Source organism: Aspergillus tubingensis (assembly GCF_013340325.1).
Source record: "Aspergillus tubingensis WU-2223L DNA, scaffold_2, whole genome shotgun sequence".
Taxonomy (NCBI): Eukaryota; Fungi; Ascomycota; class Eurotiomycetes; order Eurotiales; family Aspergillaceae; genus Aspergillus; species Aspergillus tubingensis.
The window spans coordinates 278,654-300,179 of NW_023336276.1; the positions used below are offsets into that span (position 1 = coordinate 278,654).

General features: G+C 52.3%; 10 protein-coding genes across 10 annotated transcripts; 6 read left to right on the forward strand and 4 right to left on the reverse strand.

The window, feature by feature from the left end:
- Window positions 1–438: 438 nt before the first annotated feature.
- On the forward strand, window positions 439–3,393 carry AtWU_00646 (putative mucin family signaling protein Msb2; the record flags this gene model as incomplete). The annotated part of the gene is made up of 1 exon (XM_035495761.1): window positions 439–3,393. One exon carries the CDS (start codon window positions 439–441, stop codon window positions 3,391–3,393), a length of 2,955 nt encoding a protein of 984 aa, XP_035351654.1.
- Window positions 3,394–4,567: 1,174 nt separating this feature from the next.
- Window positions 4,568–5,875, reverse strand: AtWU_00647 (mitochondrial fission process 1 family protein; the record flags this gene model as incomplete). Its single annotated transcript, XM_035495762.1, has 3 exons — window positions 4,568–4,930; window positions 4,999–5,542; window positions 5,739–5,875. The coding sequence occupies 3 exons, from the start codon at window positions 5,873–5,875 to the stop codon at window positions 4,568–4,570; spliced, it is 1,044 nt and encodes a 347-aa protein (XP_035351655.1).
- A 933-nt stretch (window positions 5,876–6,808) lies between these two features.
- AtWU_00648 (ATP19 family protein) lies at window positions 6,809–7,258 on the forward strand (the record flags this gene model as incomplete). The annotated part of the gene is made up of 3 exons (XM_035495763.1): window positions 6,809–6,856; window positions 6,992–7,116; window positions 7,210–7,258. The coding sequence occupies 3 exons, from the start codon at window positions 6,809–6,811 to the stop codon at window positions 7,256–7,258; spliced, it is 222 nt and encodes a 73-aa protein (XP_035351656.1).
- Window positions 7,259–7,819: 561 nt separating this feature from the next.
- Window positions 7,820–8,269, forward strand: AtWU_00649 (holo-ACP synthase; the record flags this gene model as incomplete). The annotated part of the gene is made up of 1 exon (XM_035495764.1): window positions 7,820–8,269. One exon carries the CDS (start codon window positions 7,820–7,822, stop codon window positions 8,267–8,269), a length of 450 nt encoding a protein of 149 aa, XP_035351657.1.
- A 667-nt stretch (window positions 8,270–8,936) lies between these two features.
- Window positions 8,937–9,939, forward strand: AtWU_00650 (histidinol-phosphatase; the record flags this gene model as incomplete). Its single annotated transcript, XM_035495765.1, has 2 exons — window positions 8,937–9,095; window positions 9,163–9,939. 2 exons carry the CDS (start codon window positions 8,937–8,939, stop codon window positions 9,937–9,939), a joined length of 936 nt encoding a protein of 311 aa, XP_035351658.1.
- Window positions 9,940–10,760: 821 nt separating this feature from the next.
- On the forward strand, window positions 10,761–11,497 carry AtWU_00651 (FKBP-type peptidyl-prolyl cis-trans isomerase; the record flags this gene model as incomplete). Its single annotated transcript, XM_035495766.1, has 5 exons — window positions 10,761–10,888; window positions 11,055–11,119; window positions 11,205–11,265; window positions 11,355–11,417; window positions 11,470–11,497. The coding sequence occupies 5 exons, from the start codon at window positions 10,761–10,763 to the stop codon at window positions 11,495–11,497; spliced, it is 345 nt and encodes a 114-aa protein (XP_035351659.1).
- Window positions 11,498–11,711: 214 nt separating this feature from the next.
- On the reverse strand, window positions 11,712–13,972 carry AtWU_00652 (putative triacylglycerol lipase (LipA); the record flags this gene model as incomplete). Its single annotated transcript, XM_035495767.1, has 9 exons — window positions 11,712–11,854; window positions 11,921–12,056; window positions 12,130–12,416; window positions 12,496–12,749; window positions 12,820–12,910; window positions 12,970–13,037; window positions 13,089–13,207; window positions 13,264–13,378; window positions 13,434–13,972. The coding sequence occupies 9 exons, from the start codon at window positions 13,970–13,972 to the stop codon at window positions 11,712–11,714; spliced, it is 1,752 nt and encodes a 583-aa protein (XP_035351660.1).
- Window positions 13,973–15,081: 1,109 nt separating this feature from the next.
- Window positions 15,082–16,998, reverse strand: AtWU_00653 (putative LysM domain protein; the record flags this gene model as incomplete). The annotated part of the gene is made up of 1 exon (XM_035495768.1): window positions 15,082–16,998. One exon carries the CDS (start codon window positions 16,996–16,998, stop codon window positions 15,082–15,084), a length of 1,917 nt encoding a protein of 638 aa, XP_035351661.1.
- Window positions 16,999–18,075: 1,077 nt separating this feature from the next.
- Window positions 18,076–19,379, reverse strand: AtWU_00654 (protein-degrading AAA family ATPase MSP1; the record flags this gene model as incomplete). Its single annotated transcript, XM_035495769.1, has 2 exons — window positions 18,076–19,257; window positions 19,314–19,379. The coding sequence occupies 2 exons, from the start codon at window positions 19,377–19,379 to the stop codon at window positions 18,076–18,078; spliced, it is 1,248 nt and encodes a 415-aa protein (XP_035351662.1).
- Window positions 19,380–19,778: 399 nt separating this feature from the next.
- AtWU_00655 (putative chromosome segregation protein (Pcs1)) lies at window positions 19,779–21,443 on the forward strand (the record flags this gene model as incomplete). Its single annotated transcript, XM_035495770.1, has 3 exons — window positions 19,779–20,676; window positions 20,729–21,166; window positions 21,220–21,443. 3 exons carry the CDS (start codon window positions 19,779–19,781, stop codon window positions 21,441–21,443), a joined length of 1,560 nt encoding a protein of 519 aa, XP_035351663.1.
- Window positions 21,444–21,526: the final 83 nt, after the last annotated feature.

The window sequence follows — 21,526 nt, forward strand, 5'->3', positions numbered from 1 at the left end:
TTTGTGATATCTGCAAACTTTCTGGTTGTTTGTTCGACTCAATATACCAGGAAGCTTACCGACCGTTGTCATCGCATCCCCAGCCGTCGACCGATTCGGGATATCGCCATCGCTCGCGCCATCCTTCGATTGAGATAGGTTCGCTTCAAGTGGTTCAAATCGTGGAGAGGTGGATATACGAAAACGCCGGGAATAGGACATCTATATAGCCCGGGGGTTAGACTATTCGAATTTCCAACCACCGACCCCATGCATCAGCAATCTTAACGACTGGCTTTGATCCTTGACGTTTGAATACTCCGTGCCTAGGGATATTTGGTTTTGGAGGTTCCCATCTGAGCCTTCGCTCTGTCCATTCATTTCAGCATTGTTACGGTCTTTTCGACCACCTGACCACTCTTTATCGCCTGCTATTGTTACCCAACCATTCGAATCAATATGATCGCGCCCACGACTTCATTGTTGGCCGCGTTCCTGTCCTTGGGCGGCCTCGAGCTCGTCGCTGCCCGGGAGGCAGGACAGATCCGGGACTTGGGAGCGCGTGAGGTTAGCTCCGCCGTTCCTGGTTCCTCCCAGCCCGTTACGCCTGTCGAGTTGACAACCAGGTCCGAAACGAGTACGCATGATTCAGCGCCGACTTCGGACAATGAACAAACAAGCCCGATCGTTGACCCTTCACCTGCTGTTATCGTTGTTCCTGTAACCATTTCCGTGGACGCCAATGGTGTTACGCATACCATTGTGGGCACGGCACCCAACGTTCCCGGTGCTTCAACGACAACTAGCTCCACCCTTGAGCGTGCAGAGAGTACCCCGGCGGCAGCTGCTGCTACTTCGACGGCGAGCGCGACTACATCGGACAAGGATTCAACTACCAGTGACTCGGAAAAGCAGAAATCTACATCCGAATCCGAGAAACACACTTCCGCGTCTGAATCGTCAGCGAAACCAGAGGCAGCTTCTTCGTCAGCAGCAGCAACGACGGCAGAGACAGCTTCTTCGTCGGCCGCAGCGGCAGCAGCAGCAGCTACTACATCTAGCCAGAGTTCGTTGGCTGACTCCTGGGAGAGCTTCATTTCAAGTATCTTGGGGTCCTCTACCAGCACCAGCGCAACCTCCACGGCCAGCCCTACCGCATCGCCAGCCGAGTCCAGCTCTGCAACCCCCGCTCCCGCTTCAAGCTCTGCTGGCGTCATTGTAGATGTCACCTCGAGCAAGAGTTCTACAAGCGATAGCTCGACGACTTCGGAGAGCTCTACGGCTAAGGATTCCACCACTCAGAGCTCTTCCAGCCCAGCATCCTCGACCCCTGCTTCCACTACGGAGTCTTCGGCCGAGGCTTCGCAATCGGAATCTGCCACTTCTAGCTCGAAGGCAGAGACTTCGAGTCAACTTATCACTAGCCAGAGCGCATCTGCCCAGAGTTCTTCCGCTCAGGTCCCTCTGGCTGAGTCTACTTCGAAGTCCGAGTCTTCAACCCAGAGCTCCTCGAGTCAGGTTACATCTGTTCAGGCCACCTCATCAGGCGCAGCCTCTCAGACTACTGGGTCAGCATCCTCGAGCCTCATCCCGTCTGCATCTGAAGATGTGACCTCTTCTTCTTCCACCCCCTCATCATCAGGAGGTGTCCTCGGCTTCCTCTCGGACCTCTTCCCTACTACCACCACTTCCAGCGGATCTGCCTCTGCTACTAGCAAGAGTGCAAGCGAGTCTGCCGACTCCAGTGCTTTCCCTCTGAGCCTCCCTACCATCTCCGTTAGTGTTCCTGTGGTTACGCCTGCCTCATCTTCTGGATCGGTCAATATTGTTTCTGCCCTACTTGGCACATCCTCAGGCGCTTCCTTGGAACCTTCGGCCATTAGTCTGGGTATCTCGGCCACTTCCACGGCTCTTATCCCCGGAGCTTCCAGCGGAACCCAGAGCTCCTCAGCGGGAGCCTCGACTCCGATCATCAGCGGTGGCATTGTCATCATGCCCACTTCGACTGAATCTGCTTCTGCTTCCGTCTCAGGATCTGCCTCGACGGGTCTTTTTGGAACCACTTCAGAATCAGCATCTTCATTGGCTTCGGGATCCGCCTCTGGATCTGCGGGCGTTATTCCTACATCGGTGTCTGGGTCTGTATCTGGATCTGCAGGACTGTTCCCTACGTCGGCGTCTGGATCCGTTTCGGGATCTGCAGGTGTTATTCCTACATCGGCTCCTGGCTCTGCATCTGGATCTGTGTCGGGATCTGCTTCTGGATCCGTTTCAGGCTCTGCCATTGGCACCAGCTCTGCATCCAAGTTTACCTCCATTTCTGGCCCTGCCTCTTCGATTCCTTTGATCACTTCCACCAAGGAGTCCTCGGGTCTGGTATCTGCGACGCCTTCCTATGCCCCGTCCACTACCAGCAAGGAAACGCCCACGCCTATCGCACAACCCACCACGACGACCACCTCGGCCGCTGAGACGACTGTCGCCCCCAAACCGACCACGACCACCTCCGATTCTGACAACTACCTGCCGTCAAGCATTCTCGTGGTTGAGCCCACAACTACTACGTCACTGAGCACGGGCACAGCTACCCATTCGAGTACCAGCACTGCTGCTGCTCAGCTTCCTGGATCGATCTCTCCTTCTGGTGGTCTTCCCGAGCAGCCGGCCAACGATACCTTGGTCCAAATCGGATTCAATGGCAAACTGCGCTGGAGCTTTGTGGCCACAACGCCCTTGTCTTCCTCCCAGATCTTCATGTATGTTCCCGAGGGTATGGGCTACGCGTTGCAGCTCAATGACTCTGACGTGGTCATGTACGACCTCCAACCCTACGACAACTCGGCAAGCACTGGCTACATTGCTACTGTTGCGCTGATGTACATCCCTTCGGATGACGTTGACACCCTGAGAAAGATGCTCCACAACCCTATTTCGAGGCTCTACGAGCAGCCCAACGAGACGGTCAAGACATTGATGGCCATGATCGACCCTTCCATCCCTCTTCTGGTGGGCGACTCGGGTTCTTCCAGTGGCAGCTCGTCCAACAGCGGTGGATCGGGTAGCAGCAGCAGCAACGGCGATGGCAGTGACGGTGGCTACGACCAAAGCGATGCTGGTACCAGCTCATCTGGAACCACCAAGGCTAGTGCCGTTGGTATAGGATGTGGTGCTGTGGCCGGTGCTGCAGCATATGGTGCTGGTATGTTCTGGGTTGCGCGTCGGTACCGGAAGAAGCGCCAGTTGCACCAGCGCTCCCCCTCGAGCGTCGACCAGATGAGCGAAGGCCGCGGCGCTGGGTCCGTCTTCGGCGCAGGTGGCCGTCTCTCCCGCAACAGCCAGAACAGCCGGGGCACTGGCCGCACCCAGATGATCAGCGCGCCGGTGATGGCCGAGAACTCGCTCGGCTGGAACTAAGCCCATCAGTATTTCTCCTATAAACCATGGATCGTGTACTTTGTTCAATACTAGACAGGGCCAAAATATAAGCCGAAGCCATGACGCAACGCTCTAGAGAGGTTGTTGGGGGCGTTGGGCCCCTAATCTGTGTGGAATACATACCAAGCGTTGTTGATGTTGCCATTTGTTCCCAACTGTATTCACATTTTATCTTGATATGCCATCGCGTCCTCATTTCCCTGGCATTTGTTTGATTATATCCTTTTTCTTTTTCTTTTCTACTCTTCTTATTCCCCACACGTTTTGTGCCATTTTCCACTACCTTTTCATCCATTCCATTCTTACTCTCCTTATGGTGACACAGAAAAAGACCTGCCACCGCAATCACTTTTTTACTCTTCTTCTATCCCATTTTCTATATCTTCTTTCCATCCTCTCCATATGACCTATCCCATCTTCCCTCAGCCATGGATCTACCTATCCCTCCTGACTGAACTCACCCCATCCCCTACGCTTTCTTAATGATTGGGTGGTAGGTATCTGCTGTGACGAGTGAACGCCGTGCTATACTCTCCTACCCCGCGTTTTGTTTTCTACCTCTTTGTCCGTCCTTTTTTATCTCGCTATGTGTACAGATGTATATTTCTCTTTTCTTATTTTTCAAGTAGATCGAAATGCAAGCATGCAAAGCTAGCTATTTAGCTTAGCCCAGCTAGTTGGATTAAATCTGACTCGGTTGGGTTGGGCTGAATGAAAATGTTCAAATGTGGTTGATTCTTTTGTAGAGATGTAGGAGTAGTTCTCTGATTGTTTTGATGTGTGAAGGTATTTTTGAACCGGGACCTAGGTAGGGATTGTTTCTGTTGATAGGCAAATGCGGAGGACCGATGAGTAGCAGGTAATGTGTTTGATCTGGTCCTTGAATGATGTGGTTCGTGGTAATGATGATGACTGATGATGTTTGGCTGAAAGGAGAGCAGAAAAACGCTAAGAGACAATTATTATGTACAGTACAAGAATGCAGCGGAGAGAGAGGCGAATGATAAGAAAGTCAGAAGAACCATTTCGTCCTTCCATCCGTCCATCCCTCCATCGCCAATGACATAAGAAAACCCCGGGCAAGAGAAAAAGAAGAGTTAAAATGAAGAGATACTGGAACGAAAGTGTAGGAAGGGATCAATCAATCACTCAATCACTCATTCTTCTCTTTCGAATTCGACCCGAAACCCAACAACGCCAACGGACCCCTCTCGCCGCGCTGCTCACGCTCCTGCATGCGCTGCTCCTTCGCTCGACGACGTTCCTCCTTATACTTCTCCCAGGAGACGTTCGCATCGTAGCCCATGACCTCGCCATTATTCTTCTCAGCCTGGAATTTAAGGAAGTGGCTTAGAGAGGTCTCCTCGTCATGAGGCGTCCTCACGGCCTGAGGTAACGGACGGACGGCATCTTCACCGGCATACGCACGGAGTCCGGTATGGAAGGCCCATTCGACGGCCTCTTCGACGGGCTTGTCGAATAGGTAGGGGAGGAAAGGCACGACGGAGAGACCGAGCTAGCAAGTAGTAATTTGCATGTGTTAGCGGAATAATTCTATACCGCAAGCGGAGAAACAGAACTCACCCCGATAGGCGCCCAAGTACGGAAAAAGACACTCCGGGAATTCTTCAACATGCGCCCAGAGTACTTGACCACCGAGTGGATGGTAAAGGCCGGAAGACCCATACTGGCGATACCCTGGAACACGGCGCGCTGGGCCATGACGGTGCGGTAGTCTTCAGCTAGGGGGACGTGAGTCGTGGGCCATGGCATCAGCGTATCGCTGCTGCTACTGCCTGTTAACGAGCCGGCGATGTTGCCGGTTACCATGCCCTTGGCGACTTGCTCGTGGGTAAGGTCGCTGGCATCTTTGTAGGCCTCGCAGGGAGGCGCTAGGACGCGGCGATTGCGGAGGTAGGCTTTGTAGCCTTCGTGGGCGACATCGCCGATTAGATAGGTCCAGGAAATGCCGTAGGCGGATCGCACTAGCCAGGGGTGGGCGACGGGGCGAAAGGATTCGCCTATGTCGGAGGTGTAGGCGACGTAGCGGTGGGCGGAGAGTAAGACGGTGCGGAGTCGGTTGGCGTATCCGGCGTAGCGGTAGGGGGTTTCGGTGGAGTCTACGGAGCTGTAGTAGAGGTTTCTTGGTTAATGATGATTAAGTTGTGGATGGTTGGTGTGGGTGTGAGAAAGTTGCTTTTTTGGTGGTTTTCTTGCGGGGATCGGAAAATGCGGGGAGACACAACGCGGAGATGGAAAGAGTGCCTTTCTTTCCTCCCGACACATCGCCACTAAAGTTGGGAAAGGGATGGTGTCACACTTACTATGAGGAATAAATGTCATCATAAAAACTGTCGTCGTTGTCGGCTAGTCTTTGCAAATGTGAAGGGAGCTTTTTGCGAGGAATGGGCGGTTGTTGGGCCGCTTCGGGCGTGTCGTCGTGATGCTTTCCCCAGAACATGATGAGGATGATGGGATAAAATGCGATGGGTTGGATTAATGAGCAACGCTTGGATGAGAGGTGAGAAAAAAAAGAAGAGGGGGAGGAATGAATTTCTAGGAGACTGGAAAAAATGTGGAAGGGAGTTTGAAGCGAGGAATGGAGATTAGTAGTAAGTAGTAGATCAAGGGGGAAGAAGAAGAAGAAGCAAGAGATGGTGACTTCAAATCCAGACAGCTAGAAAGTCAACAGGAGCTCCAGCAAATCCAGGGCCGAAAGAAACCATGGACTGGCAGCATCTTATAGCATCGGCGATTCGCTGCAAGAATAACCGCCAGCAGTAACCGACCAGCAGGAGCTCTCAGCTCATAGCCGGGGGATTTCTCCACGTCTCGTCCAGGGATGATTTCACTTCCCCCGAGGTTCGGATGGGGGGAGCTTTGCTATAACTAAGTTTGGTGGAGAGAGCTGTGTGATGACACCGCCACATACTATGATGATTTGCTAGATTGGTGGGTAAATTAGCCTCTACGGTGTACAGAGTACTCGGTGGTCAGACGTTGGCTGTAGCTTTTGTATTTTGCATCTGCAGGTGTTGTGATACCGCAACTCTTCGTTTCTTTTCAGGGCATCTCTAATCATGCCATCATATCCCGTGATGTCTTCCCGGGACCCTCACGTGTCGGGCACTTCCGGGACATCACGTGAGATGAAAGCTAGCTCGCGTGACACATCACTAGGCTGACTCATTACTGACTCAGCAAGTCACTTTGAATGTGCCTGACTCATCTCTGACTCAGCATCTACGCCAGTCCCAAACAGGCAAGGACCATAGCCGCAACTTCCATCGCTGCCGTCCAACGACTGATTCCCGCTGGACCTCGCATTGCACCGCTACATCCGCCGCTCTGACCTGACCGTTCTCCATTGAACTCTCTCCTCCAATCCGTCATCATGGTCGTCTACTACCAGATCGCCGGCAAGCAGGTCGGCTCCCACGTTGTACGTCTCCGTTGCCGCCCCGTTGCAACCCTCCCCTGTCCCGGGACCAATCTCTGCCGAGGTCATAACATCGGCCGATGGCACACCCTGCCAGCTGCCTGGGAACTTGTACACTGACTAGTTAACTCTGTATAGCTCGCCATGAGCGTTCTCGGTGCTCTCTTCGGCGGTGTTGGTCTCGCTACCCGTGGTGGTGGCCAGCCCAAGCCTGCCACCCCTCCCATCCAGGCTTCCTCCAAGGATGAGGAGACCTTCATCCAGTACGTTTCGCCTCTGTGACAGATGGACATATCTGCAATCAAGACTAAATGATCTGGTCGGGGTGCTGGAACACAAGCTAATAAATTTCACAGGGACTTTTTGAAACAAGTGAACGGAGACGAGAAGAAGAAAGACCATTAGAATACCGCGTTAATTCGGGAATCGGTCGAGGACAACGCCTAATTGAAGATGCTCGATGCATGATATCCATGACCGAATGGGTCGTTGGTCAGGGTGGTCTGGATTCTACCCTGCCGGGCTCGGGCAGTGTGTGTCCTTGAAGTCTTGCCTGCTGGGACGGTTTGGCGGTTCCACGGGAGGTGTGAATCTGTACATATAGAGTATACACCGTGAACGTTTGTTCTCCAACTTTGCCGTGTCTGGAACTGGTAAAATCTTTACAACGAGGTGCATATCGGTGTAGAAGTAAGCAGCATGCGTGTAACAGCCAGCAGATCACAACAACCAAGAGTATCCAGTACTTGCTGGGAATAAACACGACTGGCCACTACAATGACTACCTGGTTTATAGATTCTTACAATATGTGCCTGTAGAACCACACCCACCAATCACTCAATACCTACCAGTCACACAGCCAAACAGTCACCTGACCATATCCAACCTTTCACAATAACATCCCAACAACCAACCAACCCACAACTTGACCACTCCCACCAACCTACCCAGCGAACACAACCACCATGAAACCAATCCCCTTCCCCTTCGCCCTAAATATCGGCACCGACATCGTCCATCTCCCGCGAATAACCCGCCTCCTCGCCCGCCCCAACTACCTCACCCGCTTCACGCACCGCATTCTCCACGCCCGCGAACAACAAGACTTTCGCACCCGCTTCTCCCTCCCTCCAATACCCTCCCAATTGCCAACTACCCCTAGCATAAGTATATCCCCCGACATGACGCGGTGGCTCGCCGGCCGGTTCGCGGCCAAAGAGGCCGCGCGGAAAGCGGCGCCCCGTGGCGCGGCGCATATTAGCTGGAAGGATGTGGTGGTTACGGTGGGGGAGGAGGGAGGGAGGCCGGAGGTGGTGTATTTAGATGGGGATGGGGATGAGGCTGGGAGGGTAGGGAAGTTGTCCATTTCGCATGATGGGGAGTATGTCGTTGCTATGGTGGTGGCGGCGGGGTGAGATTTATCCTTCTAGGAGTATATGGGTTTTCATCAGGGTTTACATGCGGAGGATATAGGGAAGATACTAGACGGGGACTGGATTCGGACAGTTCACTGTGATGCTGAGACGGTTGAATCGTGGCTATAGCTGTGATGGGGTAATAGTTGGATGGAAGTGTGAAAATTGGCCTGCTTGGTAGGAGGGGGCATGTGGTAGAGCTAGCTGGCTAGCTTTGTATACATACTGGGGTGTACCAATAGATGTATACTAGAGAACAAATAGTAATGGATACATAATAAATGGCATAAATATTGCAATATAGTCTGTAGACAGCGTGATCGTCATCTCGTATCTGGAGTCGGAGATGCTGGCGGAGCTGCCGGTCGAGCAGAACATCCGTCCAGATTGACTCGCCGCAACAACTCCTGCTTCTTCACACGGTCCTCTTCACCACCTCCTAGTCCAGGATCACGTTTTAGTGAGATTATCAGTGGCTGACCAGTTATAATCAGCCTGGCCTTCACGAGCTCCGGCTTGCTTCCCCTTATATACCAGCAACAACAACAGCAACCCCTCCATCGCGGGGTAACCGGCCGCGGTAAGTGATACTCATCGCATCATATCACGACTTCAATCAAAACATCTACACTCTAAGTCTACTTCACCTGCTAATACATCTCTCCAGATGCCCTTCACTCATCATAGCCACTCCGGGCAATTCTGCCCTGGTCACGCCAAAGACAACCTGGAAGCAATCATCCAGCTGGCCATCTCCAAGAAATTCCACACCTTCTGCCTGACTGAACACATGCCCCGCCATGAAGAAGATTTCTACCCAGAAGAGGTACTCTCTATCCCAGAAACACCGGCTTATCGTACCCTATAGCCATTTAATTAACTAACCAACCCAGATCGAAGCCGGCGACACCGAATCCAGCCACGTAGCCAACGAAGCAGCCTACTTCGCCGAAGCCACGCGCCTCCGATCCAAATACGCCGATCAAATCAACATCCTCATCGGGTTCGAGATCGACTGGATCCGGCCGGGCTCGCGACAGCTAATCGAGGAGTCTCTATCGCGGCACCCCTTCGAGTTCTTCATGGGTTCCGTGCACCATACGCTGACCGTGCCTATTGACTATGACCGACCACTGTACGAGAAAGCGCGTACGCTAGCCGGCGGGACAGACGAGTTACTCTTCGAGGCATACTTTGACGAGCAGTTGGATATGCTGAAGCAAGTGAAGCCGGTAGTAGTGGGGCATTTCGATCTGATCCGGTTGAAGAGCGATGATCCCGATCGGAGCTTTCAGCAGTATCCTCGGGTCTGGGAGAAGATTCTACGGAATTTGGACTACGTGGCGGGATACGGGGGATTGTTGGAGGTGAATTCGGCAGCGTTGAGGAAGGGCATGAAGGAGCCGTATCCGAATGGGGAGATTTGTCAGGAATTTCTGGCTCGCGGGGGCAGGTTTTGTCTGTCGGATGATAGTCATGGATTGGAGCAGGTTGGGCTGAATTTCCATCGCGTGGTGCCGTTCTTGGAGCAGGTGGGTGTGTCAAAGCTGCATTATCTGGGATTGGGGGAGGGTGGTGGTGATGATGCGCCCGTTGATGCACGGTTTCCGAGGACGCAGATCAAGGAGGTGTCGTTGGAGGAGGTGAAGAAGATGTCGTTTTGGGGGTAAGGATGGAGCAGAGCCACGAAGTCAGGAATGATTTGAGGGGAGGGGAGTTGACAGGATGCATCACATGCATGGGGATTGGGGTTGCATGCATTGACAGTTGGTGAGATTTAGTTTTTTGCTTTTCCCCATCTGAGTTATCACACGGGAAGAAATAAACGTGGAATGATTGATGATGATGTTGTGGATTATTTACTGTTAAGAGGGTGGTCGATGAGCGGCCAGCCAGCCAGCAGCTAAGTACAGTACTGAAGTAGACCATAGTAGATAAAATAATAAATAATACAGGCGGCACAGGCGGCAGCCAGTACTATCTAAGTAGCACTTCCATTTGGGACAGCACTTTTTAGCTGCAGACCTGCAGACGGGCAGGGCAATGAGGCCACAGCGAGAAGGCAATTAATAAGTAGTGAAGTAGTAACGTAACTTAACTGGACTTTTCCGCGCCAAGCGAACCCACACAGGCGGCGCGAATCTTCCATCATCATCAGTCAATCATCATCGCATGCCCTTTCGTTTCCCCCAATATATCAAACCTTATCCTTTTTGCCCCCCTCCTCCCCTCTTCTTGTAAAGTAGTAATAATAATATGAGCAGTAGCAGTAAATGATACACCGCCAACCCAAAGTAATCAATTTAGTTAGCAAATTGGTCTCGCCCTGAAATAATTAAATCCAAAGTATAAATCAACCAACTGACCCCCCGCCCCCACTTGGCCCGATTCTTCTTCGTTTTCCATCATTTCTGCTTCACCTTTTCTTCTTCTCTATTTTCCCCTCTTCTCTCCATCAAATTTCATATTCTGAAAATACACAATTATCACAATGGGTGTCACCAAGACTATCATCTCCCCTGGCAACGGCCAGCAGTTCCCCAAGCCCGGTGATCAGATCTCCATGCACTACACTGGTTGCCTGTATGATGAGTCCAAGCCTAACAACATGGGCAAGCAGTATGTTCGCCCCTTCCTGCCTTCTTTCTCCCTCTTTCTCTCTCTCTCCATAGCCTTTAAAGTAGATGTCCATGACAGTGGCTGTACTGCGCTATATGGATATTCTAAATGGACGAAGAAATGAAAGAGAATCTGACATCATCATACTAATTTAATGAATCAACAGGTTCGACAGCTCCCGTGGTCGCGGTGCTTTCAAGACTGCCATCGGTGTTGGTGGTCTCATTAAGGGTACGTATATTCCCTATATTTATATATTACTTATATATATTGATTTGAATGAAATGGACCGATTTACTAATTAATTAATATCCAGGCTGGGATGAGGCCGTCCCCCAGATGAGCGTTGGCGAGAAGGCCATCCTGACTATTTCTCCGTGAGTTATCTCCCTCCCTCTCATTCACCCATTAAAAAAAAGAATGCTATAGTTGGTATGAAATTCGTATTCTAATATACTCTGTACAGTGACTACGGCTACGGCCCCCGTGGTTTCCCTGGCTTGATCCCCCCTAACTCGACTCTCGTTTTGTAAGTTACCTTTTACCCTGTCAATGAAGAAGGGAATACTGATGATTATTAGCGAGGTTGAGCTGCTCGGCATCAACTAAACCAACCAGCTATACTCATTTATATAGTATAGCAGGGTTGCAATCAATCAAATAAATGGTTAAAAACGGCGGCTTTTTGTCGATTTTACATTACTACTTGACTTACTTACTAGATCAATATAATCGATCAGTCGAGGAATGGATTCTTTATCAATGTAGTTCTAATCCCTGATATAGTAGTATCTACCCTATATACATACTGATAATACTCTGCTCACCGAACAATCGTATTAATATAATCAATCCCCTCCGTCCGGAACGTATCCTTCTCCACGTAACTCTCATTCCTTGGTACCCGGAACACAAAGTCCTGAGGATCAGAGAGGTTGTATTTCGGCCAGGTGGGGATACCGGATACTGTCACCACTATCAGTATCAACTCTACTACCCTAAAGGGCGTATATGAAGGAGAGGGAAGCATACCACCATGTCCATTCGGATCCAAATCCGACACAAAAGCCGTCCACATCCTCGCAGCCAAATTACCCAATTCTAGTCTCGCTGGATCACTTCCCAACGGAGTGATGTTCTGTACGGGGTTGGCGAAAACGAAGGGGATCTATACACACACATATATCATCAGTCACCAAATCGCATAAAAGTCAAGGAAAGAAAGGAATAGAATGGATTACCTCCGCAAAATGCGCCACCCCAATCGTACTCGAATCATTCAACGCGGCCACATCCCACCGATACGCAAACACCTGTTCCTCATACTCCTTCATCTTCTGGGAAAGCAATCTCCTCGGAGCAACCATGCATAGATCGCCCGCCATCGACTCGTAACGCTTATACTCATATCCCAGTTTCGGCCACGTCGTGTTGCCCCATCCGTAGGGACAGCCGAGGGCGGAGATGTTGGGGTAGTGGGAGAGGAGGGTTGTGGCTTGGGTTTCGTTTAGGACCCAGCGTTTGGATGCTTTCCCATCATTCTACATTAGTATAATACTACTAGGTATATCTTGGGGATTTGGGGGGTGGGGGGGGGGGCAACTCACCTGTCAACTGCTGAATAGCTTCAGCATCAGTGTTCACGCCTGATGTACCGAAACTCACGCCCTCATCGGTGTTTGTCCCATGGAGGATGGGAACCTTGGCGAAGCGGCCCTCTGTGTAGCTGATTTGAGGGTATTCTTTGATAAAGGTGCCGTCGATGGTGGCGAACCATTCCAGGCCGAGGTTGGCGGCCGTGTAGATGGTGGAGAAGGGGACTTCGCGGAGGCATTGGAGGGTGTCGGATGAGGTGGTGCAGCTGGATTTAGTTAGTATATATAGTACTTATAGTGGGTGTTTGGGTGTTGTCTCAGGGGATGGGGGCATACTTGGTCGCGTTCACGATCTGGTCGTACATCGGCTGGTACCAGTCTGTACCGTTGTACGGGGGTCCCACGGCGTTGCCGGATTCCATGATAGCTAGTAGCATGCTGATGGTTATTTTGTGGACTGGATTGGAGGATGGGTGAGGTGCATACCGGCTCGGAATAGACCCTCGTTGTCACCGTCGTTGGTGACGAGGTGGGCTCCGACGCTGTAGGCGCCACTATTTATGGATGTCAGATGCGCTGTCTATATGGAACATGAGTATACTCACGCTGATTCTCCCCAGATGGTAATCTTGTCCGGGTCACCACCGAACGCCTTGATATTCTGCTTAACCCAATGCATGGCGATGCGCTGGTCACGCAGTCCTAGGTTCGTGTTGCCGGATTCCTGTAGATGTCGTGTCAGCTGGACTCATATACTTGAGGGTTATGGTAGTAGCGCACCATGACCTCAACAGAGTCAAGGAATCCGAACGCAGCCACACGATAGTTGATCGAGACACCCAAGACGGGCTTATCGTTCAATGCGCCCTGGCGGACGATGTAACTCATATTGTATCTTGCACATTATCAGCATCAACCAGCTCAACACAGTACAGAAGCATAGATCATACCTCGGATCAGCAGTCGCACCCTGCACCCAACCACCACCAAAAATCCAAATCATAACCGGCAACAACTCATCCTCATTGTCCCTCTTGGGCCGAATGACATTCAGATTCATACAGTTCTCATCGAACCGCGCATATCCCTCCTCCGCCAGCTCTGTCTCGTCGGATCCATACCCGGGACAATCATATCCATACTCGGTGGCGTTGTACAGCACAGTCCCTGAGGAAGTCTGCAGCCCTGATGCTGAGGAGGCATGGTATACCCCGTTGTCGCTGTCGTTGGCGCGATAGGCCGTTTTCAACGTCGAGGGGGTGAATCGCACGGGCTCGTCTGCGAACTTGATACCTAGGAACAACTCCTGCTCGAACTCGGGCAGGGAACGGCCGACGAAGACGGTGTTGTTGAGGGTGGCGGTTGGGATTGAGGAGGTGTTGTTGCTGCCTGTGTCTGCTCTCTTGATGGTAGGGGTATTACTGGTATCTAGAGCGGAAGATAGGGCGCTGCTCCCTAGCAGGGAGAGCCAGAGGAGTGTGCTCGCCATGGCTGCTACTTTGCTGTCCTGTCAATTGACTCAGTCACTGGAGGAGGAAGCCAGCTAGCTAGCTACGAGACGAGTAATGCTGACCTTTATTAGAGACCTAGGGGTGGCAATGAGCAGCTGAATTAATTCTCCGAGAGATGAAAGATAATAATACATGACTAAGGCAGTGAAACTCGCAATCATAATTGATTAACGCCGAGCAAAGCTAGTCTGTTTCTTACATGGACGTGGGGCGTCCCATTGTATAGAGCAGGATGGGATAGACTATCAGTGGGATTGATGTCATCTGGGACGATAATCTGACTGCTCATGGCTAGTATCTCCGAAGGAGTAACAGACAATCAAGCTTGATTGACTCAGGGATGGATGTATCTTGCGGGGTTAATGTTGGGGTGCATGCAGCTGCCAGCAGCAGTCGTGGCTTTGCAGCATGTCGATGCAGATTATAGGTGGAAAGTTGGCGATGAGGAGCCAAGACGCGATGGGATGACCTAGTGAGGAGCTAAGTGCTAGTTTCTCCGGCGGGAAAAAGACCCTGGTTTGTACCCTGCCTGTGGGGATTTTGTGGACGATTATGGACTCGGGCTGAAATTGAGATGGGTGTAGTTTGTCTCGAATAAAGATCAAAAGTGGAGGATTGAGTGGGGATGATCATAATGACGCTGATCGGCTGACTTTGCAGTGCACAAGGAGGATAGACTATACACAGAATATTATTCTCGCTATCACCACATCTCACCCGTCAGCACCATCAGGGTATAAGGGATGGCCGATGAGGATGCGAATGGAGACACGCATTGCTCTAGTTATATCAATCACAATGCCACCGGCACTCTCTTCTAAATACAGAAAACCAAGACTAGCACAAGATCCCTAACACCAAACAGTCAGTCGGCCACATCAATTATAGTCATAAGACGACGCATCCCCGTCGCGCCGTGCTATGCTTCAAGTGCACGTGTAGTTGGTATCGCCCAAGTTAAATACCTGCCCGACATGCAGCCACCACTGCACTCGGGCGAAAGAGCAAAAATAAGTATTATGAAACAACAAATCAAGGAGCAAGCTTCCGAGCCACGGAGATGGCGCGCTCGGAGCGTATTTGCCCATCAATCATCTTTCGCCCTGTCCCCTCCAGAACGAGTCCGGCTCGTCCCAGGTGAAGGGCTGAGGAAACGTCCCCGCAACGCTGTTCCTTCGTGAAGGCTTGATCCCGACCGTAGCAAATCGGGTCTCCACCGAGGCTCGGAGATCGCATTCGACGAGCTGCGAGACTCCATCCCGTCGTTCAACTCGATGAGATCGCCGTTGCCGCGTCGTCCAACGGCCTGTGCGGGGTCATGGGTTACCGGGCCAGGCGTCTGCTGCAGTTCATTCAAGCTGGCCTTGGCTCGAGTCGTCATTTTCCTGACCCACGACTCGACTGCTCCGCCAAGGTTGTCCAGGCTGGTTGGTGTGTTCGCGGCCGCCGTCGACACACTTTCCGACGAGCTTTCGAAATTCGGTGGGCGAGCCACGGGCGCAAGATTCGGCATATGCTGTGCAAAGAATTTGCTAAGTCCGTCCATGGCGGGGCCCGGTGCATTCGAATCATGGTCGAGAGTGCCGACGCCAGGTCCCGACAATTGGATGTTGCTGCGCTGGCGTTGATGGCGAATGCCGGGCTTGCCTTTGGAAGAGGTACGTGACGCAGACGAATCGGCGTGCGGGCGACTCCATTTGGGAATGACTGGCTGAGCAAATCCCGATTCGATTGGCGAAGGCGATGAGGGAGCGGTTGTGCCTCGTCCAGATAATGGAGACGACACCGAGTCCGAATACGAAACCGATTTCCGCCGCGTTCGTGGGAAGAACCCCAATGCTCTGCGGGGGACGCGGCCAATTTCAACCGGCGCAGGAAAGCCCTCGATATGTACCCACGACTCGTGCCTCCATATTCGGTCACCTTCAATCTCTGCCGCAGGAGACGCAGATGTTCCCCCCTCGGCAGACGTAGACGATGGAGTTGGTGCTATTGAGCTGCCGTTCATATCCTCCAAAGATTCGCCTTCCTGGCGACCATCTCCTAGAAGGTCCTCTCCCATTCTAGGCCGGATGGGCCGTCCTTTGACCGAGCACGAATCAACCGGCAGAAGGACCGTTTTTCGGCCTTGAATGCTATCGCTAGGCCAGAAGCCGTTGGCCTTTCGGAATACCGCGGGCTGGCATCCATATCGTATCGTAACACCGGTAATGGTATCTGTGGACTGTACATGATGTATATAAGCTAAGGCATCCTCATCGAGGTCAGGATCAATATTCGAATGACCCGTCCGATCGCTGGAATCCCGCCGTTTGTGTCGCGGGGTCGTACTCCAAGCCGGGCCCGTGTCTGCTAATAATAGGGCTTCCCTTTTCTTTGCCTGCACTAGTGCCTGTCTCTCTTCCTGGGTTCCGCTTCCAATTTCCGGCGTAGACGGGGCAGAGGGACCCCAGGTTGCTGGTGTCGACGTCCGTGCAGGGGGCCTCATATAAGGATCTGGACGGGAGGGTTTCCTCACATGCGTCCTAGTACTTCCGTTGGTGGTGGCCGGTCGTGCAATATCGCTCCCTAGTACCGACGAGGCTAAACTTTGAAGCGATGTCCATGATGCATCAAAGAAGTCTACAGCGGCTCGCGACGACTCAGCAAACATCATTCCACTTTCCTCCTCACGGCAGAACCCACCTAAGGAGCTATTTCCCTTGCTACGATTGGCAGCTTCGGTTGCTCGAGAGGGATGTCTCATGGGTATGGGGGACACTCCGCGGGACGGGTTAGGCGATGGTGTAGCACCGCGGGAGCGAACAGCGGAGTTATCGGGGGATAGCATCGACGACAACCCGGAGGACTGCATTTGTTTGCCATTCTCGTCGACATCATCCTCTGTGAACGAGATCAGACGGCGGTTGCGCGATCGAATGGTCGAGGTGGATCTTCGGCCGGTATTTGTCGTGCTCGCGGTCCCAAGGCTGAAGAGGTCGGCAAAGCCGCCGTTGGAACTCATCCCTGGCGACTAGGGGGGGCGATAAGATAGATTTAAGGAGGGGCGGGAGTCGTCAGGTCACCGGCAGAAGCTCAGTGTTGTGTGTGAGATCGCCCAGGCACAATTTGCCATCGGAGGTCTCTACGACAGACCATTCGTCATCCGGGCGCTGTAGTTATCGCATCCGTGTCCTGAAGCTCGGAGCTAGCACGGGGATCTAGGGAGCGGCGAGATCACCAGTGTTTCGAGTAGATGAACCGGGGAAGTATTCCAGCCGCAGGATTGCCCAACTCTGAACCCAGGGGATGGATGACCACGAACTGAGGCGGGTTTGAGGGGGGGAGGTTGGGGTGGGTGAGGAGGATGTGTGGGAGGAAGCGCGGGATAAGGAAGAGGAAGAAGTATGGAGTTTAGCCTCCTGTGATGACGACTCAAGTCGGCAGATCAGACGTCGGCAGGGCGGGGTGGCTGTCTCATGCTCTGGTCGGAACAAGATGAAAGAAAGCAACCGGGGATTTTTCGGTGCTTGCGGATAATTCAGCGGGCAACTGCAGCGATTGAAAAGAAGAAGAAGAAATTGGTGGGCAATGGATTTTGATCGGCAAGATGCCTTCCAGCTGAAGCGGTGCCCTGAAGTCCATCGCTGAGGGCCGTAATTTGTTTCTCTTGACGTCGGCCGGTGGCGTCCCGATACGCCCAGAGTACACAGTATGTACAGTACCGTATGGCATTACCACCTCCACGGATCGGCAGCGTTGCCTTGAAACTTGGCTTATTTAACTGGCCACGTAGACCCGGTTCATGATCTTGCTGATTGGTGATAATATTGGAATCTATCTACTTTATACAGTACAGGCTGGATGGTGAAATTCATATTCCTGATCTCGTCAGCGGGTATATCGACTCTCTACACCCCCAATGGAGGACGTAAGCCACATACAAACCACAGCCATTAAATCCCGATAGTATATCCACAATGAAAAAGAAAGCAAACAAGAATCCCAACGCCTTGCCCTTTACGCAGTACTGAGTCAAAAGGGACGCGTGATAATCTGCAAAGTCATACAATACTTATTCAAGAAAGAAAGCTGATAGCAACTACTCGGGAGGTTCCGCCATCTCCGCGGGTGTTCGTGCTTCAGCTTCGGACGCTGCCTCCGACTCAGTACTCCACTCCTTCTCCGAGTTGGCTTTGTTCGCCAGCTGGGCAGCTGGGGGAATGACCCGGACACCTCCGGCGCGCGAGAAGAAGTCTTCTGTACGCAGACCCCGGACCTCTTTAGGATCAACGGCCGTCATTTGTTGTCCAGCCGCCTTTTTCTGGCGGATGAGTTCGCGCACTGGCACCATGGCTGCATCCCGGCAAGCCTCCTTGATATCACTACCTGACATACCCGCCATGCCCTTGACCAGATAATCGAGGTCAAAGTTATCACGATCAACCTTGGTATCTTTCAGAACCAGGCTGAGGATTCGAAGCCGCTGTGCTGCAGGGGGTAGAGCGACAGGAAACTTCTTAGGCATCCGCCGAAGGATGGCCTCGTCAATATCGCCTATGCGATTAGTGGCACCGAGGACAACCACTCGCTGCGGCTCGCCCATCGAGTTCGCCGAAGTAAGACCGTCCCAGTGAGTCATGAACTCGGCCTTGACCATACCGCTGGCCTCGTGCTCCCCGCTCCGTCGAGTGCCCAGCACGGCATCAATCTCATCAATGAAAACGATCGAGGGCTGCAACTTCCTGGCAAGCGAGAACACGGCGTTGACCAGCTTATTGGAATCGCCGTACCACTTCTCAGTCAGAGTAGAGATGTGTAGGTTAATGAAACATGCCCCACTCTCATGAGCGAGCGCCTTTGCAAGCATGGTCTTTCCGCATCCAGGCGGCCCATAGAGAAGGACACCAGACGGGGCAGTAAGAAGCGATGACGTCGAAGCGTAGAGATGGGGCATTGTGAGAGGATAAATGACGGACTCCTTCAGCTCCTCGATGATATCGTCCAAACCTCCTATGTCTTCGAATGATACAGGGATGTCATCTGGAGCGACTACGTCCATAGCAATAGCCTGTTCATATTGGTTGAGAACAAGATCCCCTCTCTTTGGCCGGCGTCCGCCTTTTCCTCCGCGACGCGGTGAGTCCTCATCTGACTCGTCTCCTCCATCAAGCTTCCGTAGGATGGCGGCCGACTTGCGTTTTTGTTCTTCTTTCTTCTGAGACTCCGGGTCGAAGTCAAGGCGGGATAGGAGATATCGGATGAGGAAGTATGCAGATGCCGACTGATAGCGATGACGAGTTAGTCGTAAAACGAATCTGCCAGAGCATTTGGACTCACGGTGCCCGCAACCATCACCAATTCCTGCAAGAACTGCTGCCATCGGGGACCGCGCGCTGAAGCCATGACGACAGGATAGCGGAGCAAATGTCCGATCACTAAGATGCTCCAAGATCTAATATATAAATCCGCAACGCTATCGTCTGTTAGTGAATGCCCCGAGTCCAGCAGCGGCAGAATATCGATTAAAGCTGTAACGATGCATGCGATGGGGGTCGGACGGCCGTCGGCGACAGCGAGCGCAGGTGTGGCGCCGAGCGGTCGGAGACGTGGCTTTGCCGACGGCGTCACATGCTTCACTGCCACAGTGTTGTTGTTTGCGGTCGGGCGGCGGAGGAGCTCGCGCGCACGCGGAGCTCAGTGTGACCCTCGTCGCGTCCATTCACCCCACAATTCACGATACGCCGTCTTTATATATTCAATTTATCTTGTCACTTAATATAGCCCATATATACTGTTCTCACAATGCCCAAAAGAAAGGCCGCTGCTGCGCTATCCAGTTCAGCCGGCGATGAGGATCCCATCCAAGCTAATGACTCCGGAAGGGAACGCCCTACTAAGAAGCAGAGAGGAAGACCTCGATCGAAATCTGCAGAGATGAAGCCCCTTACGCAAGCCGGGCGCGATTCTAGTACGGCACCTCCGCAAGCCTCAGAGGCACCTACGAGAAAGAGCGGCCGCAGGGGCAGACCCAAGGGCAGCAGAAACTCGGTGCAAGCAACGCAAGACATATCGGAAGAGCAGGCGGAGGTCAGAGAGTCAGAACACGAAGCAGGCGATCAGGAGGCGGAAGGCACTGCTGCCTCGAATGATGAAGCAGACGATGCACAGGAAGTTGCAAAGCCAGCAAGGACCACCAAGTCTACGAGGGCTGCCCCGCGTAGCCGGAAAAATGCCGCCACAAGAAACTCAGTTCAGACAGATGGTGGATTTGAATACACTCCATCAACTGACCGACAACGCAAATCGCTGGACAAACCTGAAGACAGACCAGAACCACCGAAGAGACAAAAACGGAAACCCGAAGTGGAGGAGAACAACGACGCACAAGACAATGAAAGCACTGCTCCGGATGTCGTGGACGAGACTCTGCTTCAAGATGCGCCGATAGAAGCCCGATCCGTGTCACGTTCTCCCACAAAACGACAATCCCAGAGAGGCATATACAGCTCTCCTTCAAAGTCAAGGCTAGGAGGAACGGCAGAGGCCAATGTGGAGCCCGAGTTGCGTCGTCGAATTGGTGAATTGACGAAGAAATGCGATACTCTTGAGAATCGCTATCGGAATCTTAAAGAGATTGGCATTGTTGAAGCGAACTCGAACATGGAAAAACTACGAAAACAGTGCGAGTCGATGACCAACGGTGAGTGTTACGAACATTCCTTCGTGGCATCGTATATGCTGATAGCTGCTAGCTTCGAACAACCTGATCGCATCATTGAAGGCAGAATTAGAGGCCCAGAAGGCACTTGGTCAGCAAAGTCGGTCGCTCCAACGACAGCTGAAGGAACGGGATGCTGAAGTAGCTCGGCTGAAGTCGCAAGCTGAGGATGCGACGAGTCAGCTCTCCTCTGCACAGACTGAGGTTAAGGCTTTGCAAACGAAGCTTGCCGCGGCTCGTAACACGGCTGCGAGCCTTGAGAATGCGGCCATCAAGATGCCTGGGAGTGCAATCAAGAGCGGTGCCAATCGTGCGAATGCTGCTGCGGTCACTGCGGAAGCCGCGCAGGCAGCTCAATTTGCGCAGCTCAAGGAAGATTTGTACACTGATCTCACAGGCCTAATAATCCGTGATGTTAAGAAGCGACCGTCTGACAATTTGTATGATTGTATTCAGACTGGTAGCAATGGAAGTAAGTTGACCATGCCCCGTGATGGCCTGATACAGGTGTCTAACAGAGTACAGCCCTTCATTTCAAGCTGGTTGTGCCCCACGTATCGTCGGCCAACTTTGAATCTGCTGAGTTTCAATATATCCCACTGTTGGATGAGAACAGAGACCGTGAACTGGTTGATGTTCTTCCCGAGTACTTGACTGTCGACATTACCTTTGTTCGCCAACAAGCATCGAAGTTCTATACCAGAGTGATCGATGCGCTGACCAAGCGGCGGAGTACTGCTGCCATCTGATCGCTTGGCGGGTCATTTGTGTGCAAACCCATTGATTTATATATACTGTCATTGTGATTGGGCTTTCTTTGTTGAGAATTTTG